Here is a 15,984-nt window from a genome sequence, read left to right on the forward strand (position 1 = left end):
CCTGAAGAAGATGGCCCTGAACGCACCACGAGCCGTTAAAAAAAAAAATTGTCAAAAAGTCAAAGGTCGCGATTTTATGAAGGTTAAACGTTGTTTGTTTGTTGTTGTTGTTGTTTTTTGGTCCACTTTTCCATCAGAGTTGTTCTGAACTGTGTTTGTGAACGGAAACAAACAAAAAAATGAGCCGAGAGTCGGAGGGTACGGAAGACGCGCGGCTGGATCCCATCCGGAGCTTCACGGTGAGGAGCTTCAGGCTGGACCCGGACAAATGGCGGGAGTTCGTGTTGCAGGACGAGACCGCGGTGACCTTCAGCAGCTTCTGCAGCAGTCAGGACGTCAACCACCTGTTCCTCTGCCAGCGGCCGGACTCCGGACTCTCCGTCAGCCTCGACTTCCCGAGAGAAGTCCACTCGAAAGTCATCTGCGTTTCCAAAACGCTCCGCGAGGGCGTCACCAAAGAAAACGCCAGGAACATTTTGACCATCCAAGAAGTTCAAGGCGGCGACGCGCTGAGCTTCATCGTTGACCTCACCGAGGAGGTGAGCTGCGGCTGATGCTAACTGACCGCCAACGAGGCGGGCTCGCTAACTGGTAGCTGAGGTTCACTTCAACGGAGGCTAATGCTAACGGGGAGCTAATGCTAACTTTCAGCTGAGGACAATGCTAGCTGGCTGGCAGCTAAGGCTAATTTCGGCTAATGCTAATGCTAGCTCGAAGCTAAAGTAGCCGACTTCAGCTAATGCTAACTTTCAGTTAAGGGCAATGCTAGCTGGCTGGCAGCTAAGGCTAATTTCTGCTAAGGCTAATGCTAGCTCCAAGCTAAAGTAGCCAACTTCAGCTAATGGCAATGCTAGCTGGCTGGCAGCTAAGGCTAATTTCTGCTAATGCTAATGATAGCTCGAAGCTAAAGTAGCCGACTTCAGCTAATGCTAACTTTCAGCTAAGGACAATGCTAGCTGGCTGGCAGCTAAGGCTAATTTCTGCTAATGCTAGCTCGAAGCTAAAGTAGCCGACTTCAGCTAATGCTAACTTTCAGCTAAGGACAATGCTAACTGGCTGGCTGCTAAGGCTAATTTCGGCTAATGCTAGCTCGAAGCTAAAGTAGCCGACTTCAGCTAATGCTAACTTTCAGCGACGGCTATCCTAACGTGTAAGCTAAACGCTAACTTTTCTTTTTAAACTTTATTTAGAACATACAAAAAACAAACAAAACAAAACAAAAAAACAGTACAGAACAATGACAGTCTGGCTTCTTTACATGTCAGTCGAGAATCAGCTGTTTTAGGGTCACACCTCCTAAAATGCAATAAAATATATATATTTCATTAATGGATGTCAAAATATACCAAAGTAAAAAAATAAAATAATTAAAAAAACAGCTGAGGAGTAAAACAAGGGATTAAATTACATCATATTCAGACAAAAGTGCAACTAACTTTGTGGCATTGGGTTTACTTAATTTACAGATTTGCTTCAGAGTGAGAGTTCATTACACACTGGAGACATTTATATAATATTTGGTTATGATTATTATTTTGTACGCAAGAAATTCAATTTGTTTGTCCTTCAAACTGAGTCATAAACATTCAAAGGAGAAGAAATCTATATTTATGGGTCTGGATTTTAACCAATCATGCAGGGATATAATAATGCTGCATAAATGACAGTCCTCAGATTTAAATCTTGTTTTAATGAATTAATGTGAGGGATAAATTTCATTTAAACTTTTAAAATGTAATTCCTTAAATTTAGGAGGGGTTGGGACATTTTTAGGAATTTTGTTCTTGTAGCCTGTAGTTCGGCTTTCCCATAGTGCCAACGTTAACTTAAGGTAACGTTACAACATTGTGATATTCACAATGTTAATCCTGGATTTAGGAGTTTTGACGTGTTTGTTAATGATTTTCGGAGGGCATGGAAGTTCAGTTTTTGACTGGATGGGGAGTTAATATATTGTCATTTTAGTCACATTGAGTTTCTCTTTGTAATTCAACAATACGTCCAAGGAAAATGTTCCCAACGGCCTCATCTCATCAAGTCTGCTGTTCGCATGACTTCCCGTGTCACAACCATGAGCTTGTAAATTTGAAAGCAGGCTTGATTATAACTGTCATAGAGCGCCGCCTGCAGGGCGTTCAGGATTCAGCTGGCAGCTGAAGGTGTGTCCTGTCATCCCACCAGGTGACCTGCACGTTACTTAGCAACCCACAGAGCAGCTGCAGCTGGGAAGTGGGCGTCGCCGACGAGGCTCTGAGGTTCCTGCAGAAACTGAAGAACGAAGCGCTGCTGATGAAGGCTCAGGTGGACGGACACACCTTCCTGGCTCATCCTGACGCTCTCTGCCGCCGAGGTGGCCACGATGACGTCGGTCATCATCCCAAGGATGTTAACCAAAGTGGCGGTCTCCATGACAAAAGTCTTGCTGTGGACAATGGAGATCAGTAGGGCATTTATTTGTAATTTCTTTCTAGGGGTTCCAAGAAATATAATATAATATATGTTTTTTTTACACTTTCTATGAAATACAAAAGACATGCAGGTGTACATGAGACAACTGCTTTCATTTTCATCACTTTTCAGGAGGAATGAAACATGTTTTCCATGAACTGTTAAGGTTACCAACAGATTAATCCACCACCGCATGTGTGTTTCTCAGTGTTCAGGTTGTGTACAGGACGTAATTAATGTTAGCATTAGCATCAACCTCGGCAGTGGCAGACACACTAACCCGAACAGGAAGTCCAACATAAAGCTTCTTCTTCTCTCCTTAAACAGGAAGTCAGACATAAAGCTCCTCCACGCCTGCAACGGGACGATCGTAGAGTGGGCGGAGCTTGTGTCTGAGTTCTTGCAGCAGGACTGGTCCAGACCGGTTCTGGACGGACTGAAGCCGCTTCCGTTAGAGGAGTTTGACTTCTGGAAGAACCGACTGAAGAACCTGCACTCCATCCAACAGCAGGTGATGACGTCACTTTAACAGCAGCTGATGATGTCCTCATCGCTGTAATGACACTCTGTTCATTTCTTTATGTTCTCGTTCACCGTCTCTACAGTTTAAGATCAATACCACCAAAAAGTTTTTTTTTTTTTTTTTTTTTATTAATTTTTTTTAGCGCTATTTATTTGTTGTTGATCGATGCTGTTTGTCGTTGTGTGTTCAGCTGACGAGCCCCAGAGCTCAGCAGGTAGCGTCCATCCTCCAGACGGCAGACAGCGTCTACTGGTCCACTCTGAGAGACATTTACAAAGACGTGCAGGACGGTACGCAAAAACCTATTCATACGTCTGTCAAGTGAAAAACAACCGCAGCCTCTAACATGTCCGTCCTCGGTCCTCTCAGGTCTGCAGGAGGCAGAGGATGTGACAGTCCATCTGGTTCCTGTCCAGGAGAAACTGGAGGAGGTCACGCAGCTGCAGTACCACCAAGTACCTATAATCTGTCTCCAAGCCTATAGTCTTGTTTCAGGTCATCTTTGAATTGATTTCTGGACCAATCGGCAGACAGTATGACACTGACAGGACTTCCTGCCGAGGCTGTCGCTCCTTCACCACGTTGTATCTGTGACGCTCAGTAACTCTTGACAGCTGCAGGAGATAAAACAAAAAGCTCTTTTTCATCATTCAGTCAGTACCAGCTCCACTACATGTTGTGACATCATCAGACTGTGCACTAAACTCTGTCTGTGATTGGCAGCTGAAGGACCACATGGTGTCTGTGACGGAGGAAGTCCGTCAGCTGTGGATCAAGTCTGAGTTCTACCGTCAACCCTGCAGGATTGTGGTCCTGCTGCAGGAGATCTGCAACAGCTTCATACAGCTGGTACACACACACACACACACACACACACACACACACACACACACACACACACACACTCACACTCACACACCAGTCCTTTCGGATATCTGTAGATCTTAAAGTATACGTCGCTGGCAGATTAATCAATAATCAAACTAATTGCTACTTTCGTCCCTGAAATCTTCCCTTTTCTTCTTCTGCTGCTGCAGAGCAGGGAATTCCTGAGAGGACAGGAAGTGATGATTGGTTTAGTATTAGACCATAGACTGGTCCTGAAGAATGTGTGCCTGGTGATCCAGACCCTGCAAACCCTAAAAGAGGCCTACGTTCAGACCAGGATTCAGACCTACAATCAGGTACAGTTATGATCTGCAGAGGCTCATGGGAACTGTAGTTCTGAGGCCGCTGTCAACCAAACATCCCACTTACATCGCTCTAAACTCAGACACAAGTGGGTCTTTTATTTTGAAAGGGCTGTTTGTGTTTGTGTTTACACGTCCAATCTTCCTGTAAAAACTCTCTGAAGTCACATATTGATAATTGTAGTGATCATGGCTCTGTTCAGCTGTTCACTGTGTGCCGCACGTCTCTTCACCTGATCACAGCCTTACAGGTGAGTGCTGAGGTGACAGTGATGTCACCCAGGTGTTTCGACTCACCTGTTTGTCTCCGCTGCAGGACACACTCACACACAGCTGGGACTTCCCCTCAAACCTGGTCTTCTTCCACCTGGACAAGTTCCTGAAACGCCTGCACAACATCCAGGTACACCCTCACCTGAACCCTGTTCAAATGGTAGCCTGGTTCTGACCTGAACCTGGTTCTAATCTGAACTTCTCCCTCCTCCTGTCCCACATCCTCCTGCAGGAAGTGTTCAGTATCAGCCTGCAGTTGTACCAGCTGGATCAGATGGTGCTGTCTGGTGTCAGCGGCAGGATATGGACTGATGTGGTTCAGGAAGTGTATCAGGACTTCCTGGTTCATGTGAGGCTCCTGTCGGACTGCAACTGTGACCCCACAGACCCCGAGGACCAGGTGAGACCAGCAGTTGACGGTCAGTTGACATGTGAGGTACTTCCTGTCGGTGAGCTGTGTTGTGACTCGTCTTCCCCTCAGACCTTCGAGCTGCACCGGGATCAATTCCAGGTTCAGGTGTCGGACCTGAAGGTACGGCTGGTGTCGGTGCTCAGCAGGGCCCTGGAAGACTGCAACGAGCACCGCTCTGCAGCAAAGGTACCAGTCTGTCCAGCAGCTGAGGGATCTGATCCGGTCTGATCTGGTCTGATCCACTCAGATCCAGTTTCATCTGGTCTAATCTGATCTCATCCAGTTTGACTCAATCTGATCCAGGTCTGATCTGTTCTGATTCAACCTGATCTGTTCTGATCCAGTTCATCCCGTCTGATCTGATCCGGTCCGACCCCGTCTCATCTGGTCTGATCCGACCTGATTCGATCTGTGTTTCAGCTGGTGAAGATGTTTGGGTTCATCCTGGACCATCCTCATATCCGGGATCAGCTGCATCCTCACCTGACCCAGCTGGTGCAGATGGTCCTGATGGATCTGGATCAGATCGATCTGCTGTTCTCCAGTGAGAAAGAGAAGGTCGGAACCCTCACCAGGTTCACTCCGCCGGCTGTAGGTCGACTCCAATGGACTCAGCAGCTCCGCCTGAGAGCTGAAGACGCTCTGAAGAGCTTCCGGGCAGTCCAGCACCTGTAAGACCTACTCACACTCACTCACTCACTCACTCACTCACTCACTCACTCACTCACTCACTCACTCAGCCTCTTTGTTGTGTTTAGGGACCTGGACTCAGGTGACTCCCAACTGGTCCTGCAGAGGTTCGAGCAGATCATGGACACCCTTCAGGTCTTCAGAGACACTCAGAGGTCTGACTGGAGCACTCAGCTAGAATCGGACTGCGAATTCATCCTGAAATATCCTGTAATCGGACGCAGCGAGCAGGGGGTGCTGGAGGTCAGCTGCAGTCAGAAGGTGAGTCAGAGCAGGGCACAGCCACCATTATAGCCATTATAAAATGTTTTGCCAGAACAGTAACAGGAGCTGAAGTTTGGTTTGTTGCTTCAAGCTGCTTGTTGGTGTCTTTCCTCTGAGTTTATTAAAAACCTGCAGCTTCATACAGCAGCAGGATCCACATAGAGAGAGAGCTGAACACATTTACACACGAGGAGCAGCAGCAGTAACTTTATTATAAATACAGATGGAGGTAGGATCAATTAGGATTAATGTGTAGTTACTTCTCTTCACCTCAGACAGATGAGCTGTCAGTTTATCAGCTACAGTTGAATTATTGATTCAAGTGTTGAATGTTGATCACCGCTGTCAGATATTTTTTATTTTACTGTTAGTAAAAGTCTCACTTGCTCACTAAAGTAGACCTCGGTGAGGAGAGGCAACCGCAGCCCTGGACCTCTGCTCAGCATCCTCATTGTGTCCAGGTGGAGGCACTGCTGACGGAGCTCAGGTATGTGAGCAGGGAGAGAGACGTGGAGCGCCGCCCCCACACTACCAAACTCTTTACCTGCAGAGATGACATCACACAGACCTACCAAAGCCTGACTCACATGGTATCCTGCTACAACCAGGTGTGCGCGCGCACACACACACACACACACACACACACACACACACACACACACAGAGAGAGAGAGACACACAAACTTCCAGGTCCCGGTGAGGGCAAATGTCATGTGACAGACTGAGGTGTCCTTCAGGTGGTGAATGACGCCCTGCAGGTGGATCATCCTCTGATTGAGGGCCAGCTGCAGGACCTGAACCAGAACTTGTTGAAGCTGCAGAAGTTCACCTGGGGCTCTGGTGACTCATCACATGACACGTCACATGACTCGTCACATGACACGTTACATGAAATATATATATATATATATATATATATATATATATATATGTGTGTGTGTGTGTATGTGTTTGTCCAGATGTGCAGAAGCAGGTGCAGCAGCAGACACAATCAGTGTTAAACTTCCACTCCACTGTAAGAGAGGCCAGAGCCAACACGGACGCCATGACATGCATCATACAGGTGAGTGACACACGCTGCTCCGTCATCAGTCTGGATTGTCAGGATGTCGTCTGTACTCAGGTGTGTGTTGCTGTCCATGCAGGGATGGGCGGGGCTTCACCTCTTGGAGCGTTCAGGTGACTCACTGTTGAAGGGCGGAGCTGCCGAACAGACCTGCAAACAGCTCAGAGAGGAGGGACAGGAGCTGCTCAGGTTAATACAGGTAACACAGACGACACCTGTCAGGGGATGGGGGTGGGGGAGATTGGGGGGGGGGGGGGGGGGAGACGCAGGTTCTGATGTGGCTCCGCTGCTTATTGTCAGGTCAACATGAGTCTATACGGAGCTGAGGCTTCCTCTCCGTCCTGGAACGGATATCTGGAGCACATGGATGACAAAGTCCAGGATGGACTGTTCCAGCTGCTGCTCAGAGCGCTGCACTTCCTGTCTGACAGCACGAGCCCACAGGTACGCACACCTGCACACAACAGCTGGAAACATGTCCGGGCAGACCGGAGGAGTTCAGTGCAACATGAAACTAATGTCATAATTTTTCTGACCCAAACAAACGATGAATTCAGGCTTCACTTCACCTTTGATCAGGTGACCTATGACCTCACACCAATAGGAACACAGTCACAGTGTCATCACAACACCTGAGACAGGTGTAGCAGGTAGTTGGAGGTCAGAACAAAATCATCAGTGATCTGTGTGTGTGTCTGTAGAGTGACGGTGCTGCGTTGTTGGCGGTCAGTCTGCAGCTGCAGGAAAAAGGAAGTGTGTTTGAACCGTCGGTATGCGGCGGCTTGTCAGACTTCCTGAAGACCATCATCAGTGATGTTTTCGCCGCTGCCAGCCTGCTGCCTAGGATCTCTGTGAGTCGCGACAGCGACTACCAGGTGACTCTGACATTACACTCTGAGCCCAGTCCAGGCACGAACAACCTGTCTGTCTACCTGTCTGTCTCTCACCAGTCGGCTTACCTGTCTGTCTCTGTCTCACCGGTCTGTTTACCTGTCTGTGTCTGACCTGTCTGTCTGTCAGGTGTCTCTGCAGCAGAATCCCAAGCTCTCTGCGTTGGAACAGGAAGTGATGCATCATCTGCTTCAGGTTAAGAAGGAAGCGGAGCACATGAGGGTGGGGCTGGACAAGTACTCTCACCTGTGGCTGAGCGACAAGCTGGCGGCATTTCAGGAGTTCCTGTCCTACAGTAGACAGCTGGGACCCGAAGAGGAAGCCGATGAGACCCCGCCCACCCTGAAGGACTTCCAGAGAGAGGTGAGGGACGCCTGTCCACAGCTCTTTGAATCCAGCTGTTTTTTTTCTTTTCCAGGTGGTTTTTTTATCCAGGTTTTACCTCACCTGTTGGCTGCAGAGCAGAAGCATCTCACCAGCTCACAGTGACCCTCCTGCTGTTTCTGTTTCAGATCGATTCGCTCCAAACTCTGAGAACAGAGGTGACTCACCTGGATGAGTTCATCGCCCTGCACAGCTGGCTGCAGGTCGACCTGAGACCCTTCAGAGACTCCCTGCTGTCTGTCATCCAGGACTGGAAAAACATGTACACAGAGTACCTGCTGAACTCAGTCAGTGGCAGGTAAATTGACCTGAGACCCGTTGGACTCAATCAGTGACAGTTAAACCAGATACCCCAAGTGGACCAGCAGCCAGCAGGTGCACCTATGAGCTGACTGCTACAGAAATCACATGAAACTGAGTCTCCCGGTTCTGAATCCGATCCTGGTTTCCAACCATTTCTATGACTTTTTCATTTAATCACCACACTCCATTCAAATATCTGTCAATTTAATATCAACCTGCATGTAGGCAAACACTTATGATTGTGTCAATGAATCAAGCAGACGATTCGAATCCACACCAGACTCCATTCAAATATCAGTTGATTTTAAACACAAATCTTACATGTTTATTATATATAGTGGGTCTGATTGACTGAGCTGTCTGCATATGATCTAGCACACTCAAACTGTGCGTTCAGAACATGTGTAAAGGTGTGATGATATGATCATGTGTTCAGTCTGCAGCAGGTGACTCAGCGTGGTGCTGAGGATGAAGAGTCCTCGTCTTCCTCCAGCTTCCCTCTGACAGAGACCATCCTGCTGCTGGAAGCTGCTGCAGTCGAGCTTCCCGAACACATGGCTGCGCAGCTGCAGGTAGTGACATCACTCTGACATAACTGCTGTCACATGACATCACTGAAACCCGAACAGCTGCTCAGAAGTCAGTTTTTTTTTTTTTTTCCATTTAAACAGGTGACTTAGATCAGAGGAAACAATAAACATGTAGAGTTGGGTATCGACGTGTTCCAATTTTGAAGCTCATTCTGTTTGTCAGCAGCCAATAAAAACACAGGAATTACTATTGCATCATAAATCACTTTCTCGCACTGCTGTCATTAATATTTATCGATGTCCTATCAGGTAAACGTCATGTGACCGCAGCCTGTTGTGTCCTGGTGAAGTGAACCCGCAGTGATTCTGGACTACGTGTACTGATCAGATGTGTCTGTGTGTCTTTGTGTGTTCCAGTGTTGATGGAGAAGGAGACGACTCCTGAAGACGTCCGGCTGAAACACACTTCCTGCTTTATGACCTGACGAGTTTATTGATGAGCTCTGATGTGTTTTCTCTGTTAAAATTAAAAGAGCAAAGTTGAGGTCAGTCTGGATTCTAGTTTAAGCTCCTAATGCAGCTTCAGATGGCGACTGTCGCCGCCTGGGGTTTTGGTTTGACTTCCTGTTTCTGGAGATCAGCTGCCCTCACGTCTCTCCTGCGGGTTTTTTCTGTTTCCTGTCGGCTTCAAACACGTTTTAAATTTGAGAGTGCTGAAGGAGCAGCTGATGATGATTTACAACTTATTTAAAAATGTTCTTTATCATCAGTTTCACCATCAAACCTTTCAAAATAGTCTCCCTTTTTTTTTTTTTTTTTTAAAGCTGCAGGTGTGCCTGTAGTTTGTAGGAAGGATCATCAGGATGCAGCTAATTTTATGAGACAGACGAACTCCAGAGGGAATCCGATTCGTTTCTGGCTGCTCTGAAAGTCGTTTTAAAACACGTTCCCACCAAAAGTCCCAGAAGTTTTTAAGTTTCAGGGATGAATATGAGGATATTCAGGAAACTAAACGTTCCTTCAGTTTGAGTGAAACCCAGAGAAGATCACACAGTTACAACCTGAATGAAAGGTTTGTCCTTCTAAACGAGGCCTGAACTTCACCATCTGTTAGACGACTTGAGTCTGATTGTTCAGAGACTCAAAAAAAACACGAGATAAATAAATGATTTAATAGATTTTGTCTTTAAAAGCTGAAAATCACAAATGACTTCCTCCATTCAGACACACAGAGACAGACGGACAGACAGACGGGTCTTGAAAACTCAAAATGTCAGAGGCACAATGATGATGTCAACCTAGAGACAAATGTGATCTAAAAATAATACAAATTAAAGTCCTTGTTTACACTCAGTGTCTCCATGGCAACAGAAACAAACATTAACTATCACAAGTGTCTGTTTTCCTCCGGCAGCAGCCAAACAGAGAGCCGCTAGCGCCGGTAGACTCCGAAGGCCACCAGGCTGAGGAAGATGGTGACTCCGACCAGCGAAGCGGTGGCCGGGGCGGTGAAGAACTGCCGGTACTGGATCTGACAGTACCACAGCACCGACAGCATGAGGACCAGCAGGGGGACCATCAGGCTGCCCACATTGAGGGCCACCTGCACCTGGTCGGCAGGCCGCGGCCCCCCCGCCGTCCCCCGCCCGGCGTGCTGAGAGATGTGGCAGTGCAGGACGCAGTTGTGGACCAGGTTCAGAGAGGCCAGAGTCTGAGCGTCGTCCTGCAGCAGCTGGCCCTGATAGATCAGACGAACCTGCTGCTCCTGACCCGCAAAGTAGGTCCTGAAAAATCGACAGAGACACGGCACACGTCAGATCCGGCAGAAAAACCACCGCTTCACCAACCAGTGAGGTGGGGTTTATCGGCTGTAGCATGAGCTGCACTCACTGTGCGATTGTTCTGAAGCTTGTACACGCTTGTACAATGTCACATTGGCCACCAGGTGGAGCTCACACTAAATGACCCCTGAGCACCCCCCCCACCCCCCCCTCACTGTCCACCAACAGTCCAATAAAGGTTATTAAAAGCAGACCATAACTACATGACAGAAAACTTGTCCGTGTCAAATTGTCCACTTCACTGCTTTGCGTGGTCACGTTAATTCACGGTTAAAGATTCGTCTATTATAACGTGGTTACGGCGGAGGAGGGGAATACAGTACATTCAAAGTATGTTGTAACTAAAGATACATGCTGTAAATCTTAACATCGATAAAAGGTTTGTCAATTACAATGTTTACTCATCAGAATTGTTTATGCGACAGATAATAACTGACCTCTTCACAGCTTATAATCATGTCGCAGCGAAACATCCAAATAGTGTCTGAAATGATAGACAGCTGTCTGACTGTTCTTTGTAGCACATGATGAGAGGACAAGTGGACGATTTGAACACAGCAGGTCTGTCTGTGTGGACAAAAGGCAAAACACCGACTGCTGTGCTCAGCAAAGATTGTTTATGAGGTGAAGATGCGTCACTCTCTACACCGCTGTACAACCAAAGTGTTTCTGTCTCTTATCCATGCAACACATCAGCTGATTCAAAACCTCCCAGTTCAAACATTAATAATATAAAATCAATTCATCAATCAGGAGGACCTGAAGACAGCAGCTCTAAATATTTGTTCTGCTGCTGACTTGTCTCTGAGGATCCACTGATACTCAACCAATTATCAAAATAAGAAAAAAAACTTCATTAAACTCATCAATAGTTTCAATCCATCACAAATTAACCAAATGATCATTTTTCAAAATAAAAGACAGAATCATTATTTCCTGTCCTTTTTTTTTTTGTTTCCTCTACTGAACTGAAAACATCCCAAACATCTGATGTAGAACTGTATTATGCTATATAGTACAGTGTAGTATTGTGAAATACTGTGTAGTACAGTGTAGTATTGTTACCGTTTGATGTATCCGATGGTGTCTCCTGGTTTGACCTGAGCTGTTCTCTCTGTGTCGTTCAGAAATTTTAATCTGACTACCATGTTCCTCTGAGACAACGTCTCTTCTTCTTCTCCTCCTCCTCCTCCTCTGTTCCTCAACCCATCTTCTCCCCCAGCCTCCCCTCTCCCGCCCTCCTCCTCGGTGGAGGTGGTGGTGAGAGGGGTGTCCGTCACAGAGCTGTCATTCACAGGGCTGGAGGCTGAAGAAGAGACTGACGACGATGGACAGGGGGAGGACAAGGAGGTGGAGGAAGGGGGCGAGCTATGGTGGGTGGGGCCGGTCCTCTGCGAGGGGGTGGGGCCCGTGGAGGCGGCGAACAGGTGTTCTGGTGGCTCGGAGGTGCGGGTGGAGATCCAGGCGAGCAGCAGCACCATCAGCAGCAGCAGAGAGCCGAAAAGCAATGTCACCTCGTCTCCGACGCCTTCGATCAGAGCCATCGCCCACGGCAACGCCCACGTGGGGTCAGCACGTGGTCACACCTGCACACAGGGGTGGGGAGGGGGGGGGGTAATCAATAACAACAAATCCTCTCCCATGGCACCTACATCCTCCAGAAACCTGTTGAGAAACCTGGATCACTACCGAGCTGAAGGGATCGATCCGTCAGTCTGAACAGATCAATGGTCCCAGTTCAACCTGCAAAGCATTGTGGGTGAACAGGTGTACGCGTGCGAAACTTCAAACCTACCGCTGCTGTCACGTGCAGCTAAAGAAACTACGGACAAAGTGATCGATCAGTAATCAGAGGATCAGTTCTTCCAGGTCACACCTGAAGAAACGACGTTTCCATGGAAACACGTCAAGCCGACAGAGTGAAAGGACAAACAACGAATTGATTAGTTGGGTCAGTTTTGATAATCGAGAGGTTGTTTTCAGTTATTCTTAAAAGTGTGTGATGACGTCACTTCCACTGATTTCCAACGAACCGATTCATCAATGGATTAAATAATTGATAATTGCTGCTGCAACTGTGTGCAGGTACGGAAGAAGAAACACTCGGGAGCTTTTGTTTGGTTTCTCTGTCGTCCTGTTGACCGGTCGGAGCAGATGGAGAACAGTAGACGCGTGCCGGTGTCTGATTATTGATCCTTTTTGTCTGTAAGGAGCTCAGACCGACACGTTGCAGGTGTGACTGACAGCTGTTAGCTCCGGTTAGCAGGTGGACTTCTCGGTCTGGACGCGAAGCCGCATCTCCACTTTTTTTTTTTGTTTTAACATCCGAACAGTTTTAATCCGCTGGTTTGACCTGAACTCCCAGTAATTAAATAACAAAGAGTCTGCTAAACTCTGCGCTAACTGCTAACTGCGTCCCAAACTCCCAGCCGGACAGGAAGTTAGCTGACGCCGGGCTACGTGCTAACGGCGGCAAGCGTCGGCTCCTCGGCGAGCACTCGAGCAGATTCGGAGTCGGTCCGCGGAGAAAGGAGAGGGCGATAAAACTCACGGTTCAGTTTGGAAACCTCATATCACACGGCGTTAGCCCGCAGTGCTAACCAGGCTAATCTCCGCCACACTTCCTGCTGCCGCTCCGCCTCTTCTTCCAGGCTTCTGACGGGAGAAGAGAGCGGCGATGACGTCACGCTCCCCGAACCCCGAACCGCCCCCTGCTGGTCAAAATCAGGTACCACATTCATTTAAAAAAAAAAATGGATTTTTAAACTTTTCCTCACTGCGATCGATAAGAAAGTAGTGAATCAGAGGCTCTTTAGTACGAGTTAAAACAACAAAAAAAAGTCTCCAGGAGGTGGTGTCGGAAGAATTTCACCCGGATTTATAGTCTGATAACGTACTAAAAAAAAAAAAAGCCCTTCAAGAACCGCGTATTATTCATCAAAAAAAAAAATAGACGAGAACAAGAACCCAAGGTTTGTTTTCAGCATGTAGTCAGGCTCTGTGGAGTTTAAGTAGTTATTTCATGAACTTCTTCAGGGGATCATCCCTCAGAGACGGCTCACGCCTGGCACTTACTTACACGTATGATCGGATCACCAAAGGACGCGTGTTACTTCCGAATGGCAACCGACAGTTTGAAACCACATGACCATATTTGGACAGGCCGGGTCCGAGCCAGTAAAAATGTGACTTAATCATATGAGAAAACCTGAGGACACTTTGCCCGCTCACCTATAGGCCTGTCAATAAAACAGACACGCCCCCCCCGACACGCCCCCAAACATTACCGCTTTTTGCAGCCTAATATGTAATTAATGACGAGACTAATTTAAGATGGACTACGAGAAAACTAATAAGAAGATTTTGGCGAATGATTAAAAAAAAAAATTAAAAAAAATGATTGACTTAGCAATTCATGAGAGAAGTTGAATGGGAGTCTAGAGACAGAGAGTTTTTTGGAGCCAGCCCCTAGCTGCCCTCGGCGGTACTGCAGTTGAAGGCACTTCCTCGTTGGCCGAATACTTCAGACCCAGAAAGCTTCGTCCACTTTCATATACAGTTAATGGTGAGCTGCTGTGGGCCGAGGCTGCGGTGGGACATCCCATAATGCACTGAGCTCCACTCGAGGAAGATGGCCTCCCACATCTGAGTCCGGTTCTGTTAAAAGATAGTGGGTTTTTTTTTCCTTCCAGCTTTCTTTCATGCTTAAGTTGTTGGGTTCCTCTCTATTATGTTTTAAGGTTATGTTTGTTTGTTCGAGATGACTTGTGTTTTCATTCTACTGAAAACATTTATTTAACTGTGAATTTATGTAAACAGTCAACAACAACAAAATTGTCTGTAATTTTTTTTATTTATTTATTTTTAAACAGGAAAAGAATCCAAATAATAAATTGGGCGGCACGGTGGTGCAGTGGTTAGCGCTGTCGCCTCACAGCAAAAAAAAAAGGTTCCGGGTTCGAATCCGGTCCTGGGCCTTTCTGTGCGGAGTTTACATGTTCCCCCTGTGCTCGCGTGGGTTCTCTCCGGGTTCTCCGGCTTCCTCCCATCATCCAAAAACATGCACCTCAGGTCAGGTTACCTGGTACCGCGCTAGTGGCAGCCTGCTGCAGCATCTCCCCCCTGAGAGCCCCCCTGCTGTAGTGAAGAAATTTCCCCTCGGGGATTAATAAAGTGTATAAAATCAAAATCAAATTAAAATAAAAGCAGAGTCAGTGAGACGACACCGCCTCCGTCAGGTCAAAGTGGAGATTACCAAGCTGCTCAGACCTCAAAGTGTCCTCTGGAAAACCCAAACAGAAGCGCAAAGCTTCACATCATCTGTGACAGCAGAACTCTGTGAACCAGTTGGAGGTGAAGACAACAACGACCTGATCAGTGCATCTTCATTGATTTAATATCCTTTTATTTATTTATTTATTTATTTTTTTTGGTAATTTCTGATGGAGTGAAACAGAAATTGTGGCATTAGATTTTATCTGAATGTTTTTTTAATTTATTGTTCTGCTTCACTTTAATTATATTGATGCTTGAATGTATCCGTGAACTTTGTTATTTTAATCTTTATAATTAATAATCATTATTGGCCTGCGGCGTGACGCATGCGCACTCCTTCTCCATCATCGGGCTCATACAGGAGGAGTGTCAAGTGGCGGAAATTTACCAGATAATGCGCGATTTGTCCTTCAAAATGAAAGAATCACTTTAACGAAGTAGAAAAAAAACCAGCTTTGTTTGAACCTGATTACTGTTCTATTCATTGATTTCACCTGTTTTAATTATTTTTGCTTACTTATTGGTGATTTTCTTTTATATATATTCTTACTGCTGCTGTTTATAACTGTATTTTTCAGTTTGAAAAGTAAGAACAGTTGTAATAACGTGAATATTAAACACAACAGAATACCGGAATATATAGGGCCTGGGTCTTGAGGAAAAAAAGGGGTTGTTGGGTCCCTTCTTACCCCAAATAAACATGACAGTGTCCTTATTCCTCTGGACACCAAGTAACCAGTCAGCACTTGATCTGATCAGACAATGAATCAGCAACAGTTTTCAGTGTTTTAACTCGGTTTACTTCTTCGGGCTGGAGAAGCGATTGTGCTCTGAGTCTATAAGATTGCGTGGAGTTGAATTAGCTGCAGTGTACATTTTAATCTACTTTTGCAC

At 46.6% G+C, this 15,984-nt stretch overlaps 2 protein-coding genes across 2 annotated transcripts; one reads left to right on the plus strand and one right to left on the minus strand.

Moving 5' to 3' along the window:
• Positions 1-28: 28 nt before the first annotated feature.
• Positions 29-10,056, plus strand: LOC138193944 (dynein axonemal heavy chain 17-like). Its single transcript, XM_069142266.1, has 22 exons — positions 29-539; positions 2,182-2,441; positions 2,776-2,959; positions 3,162-3,261; positions 3,341-3,426; positions 3,695-3,820; positions 4,009-4,155; positions 4,478-4,564; positions 4,667-4,834; positions 4,916-5,032; positions 5,267-5,517; positions 5,605-5,797; positions 6,262-6,408; positions 6,538-6,640; positions 6,760-6,863; positions 6,946-7,065; positions 7,167-7,310; positions 7,568-7,741; positions 7,887-8,120; positions 8,270-8,439; positions 8,881-9,016; positions 9,392-10,056. Exons 1-22 carry the CDS (start codon positions 180-182, stop codon positions 9,395-9,397), a joined length of 3,417 nt encoding a protein of 1,138 aa, XP_068998367.1. The 5' UTR covers positions 29-179; the 3' UTR covers positions 9,398-10,056.
• A 69-nt stretch (positions 10,057-10,125) lies between these two features.
• Positions 10,126-13,464, minus strand: tmub1 (transmembrane and ubiquitin-like domain containing 1). Its single transcript, XM_069142305.1, has 3 exons — positions 13,367-13,464; positions 11,881-12,401; positions 10,126-10,758 (listed from the first exon to the last, which is right to left on the minus strand). The coding sequence occupies exons 2-3, from the start codon at positions 12,357-12,359 to the stop codon at positions 10,407-10,409; spliced, it is 831 nt and encodes a 276-aa protein (XP_068998406.1). The 5' UTR covers positions 12,360-12,401; positions 13,367-13,464; the 3' UTR covers positions 10,126-10,406.
• Between the last annotated feature and the right edge of the window lie 2,520 nt (positions 13,465-15,984).

This window comes from Embiotoca jacksoni, unplaced genomic scaffold (assembly GCF_022577435.1).
Source record: "Embiotoca jacksoni isolate LCO1_2020_lvr unplaced genomic scaffold, fEmbJac1.0.p SCAF_99, whole genome shotgun sequence".
NCBI classification, from domain to species: domain Eukaryota; kingdom Metazoa; phylum Chordata; class Actinopteri; family Embiotocidae; genus Embiotoca; species Embiotoca jacksoni.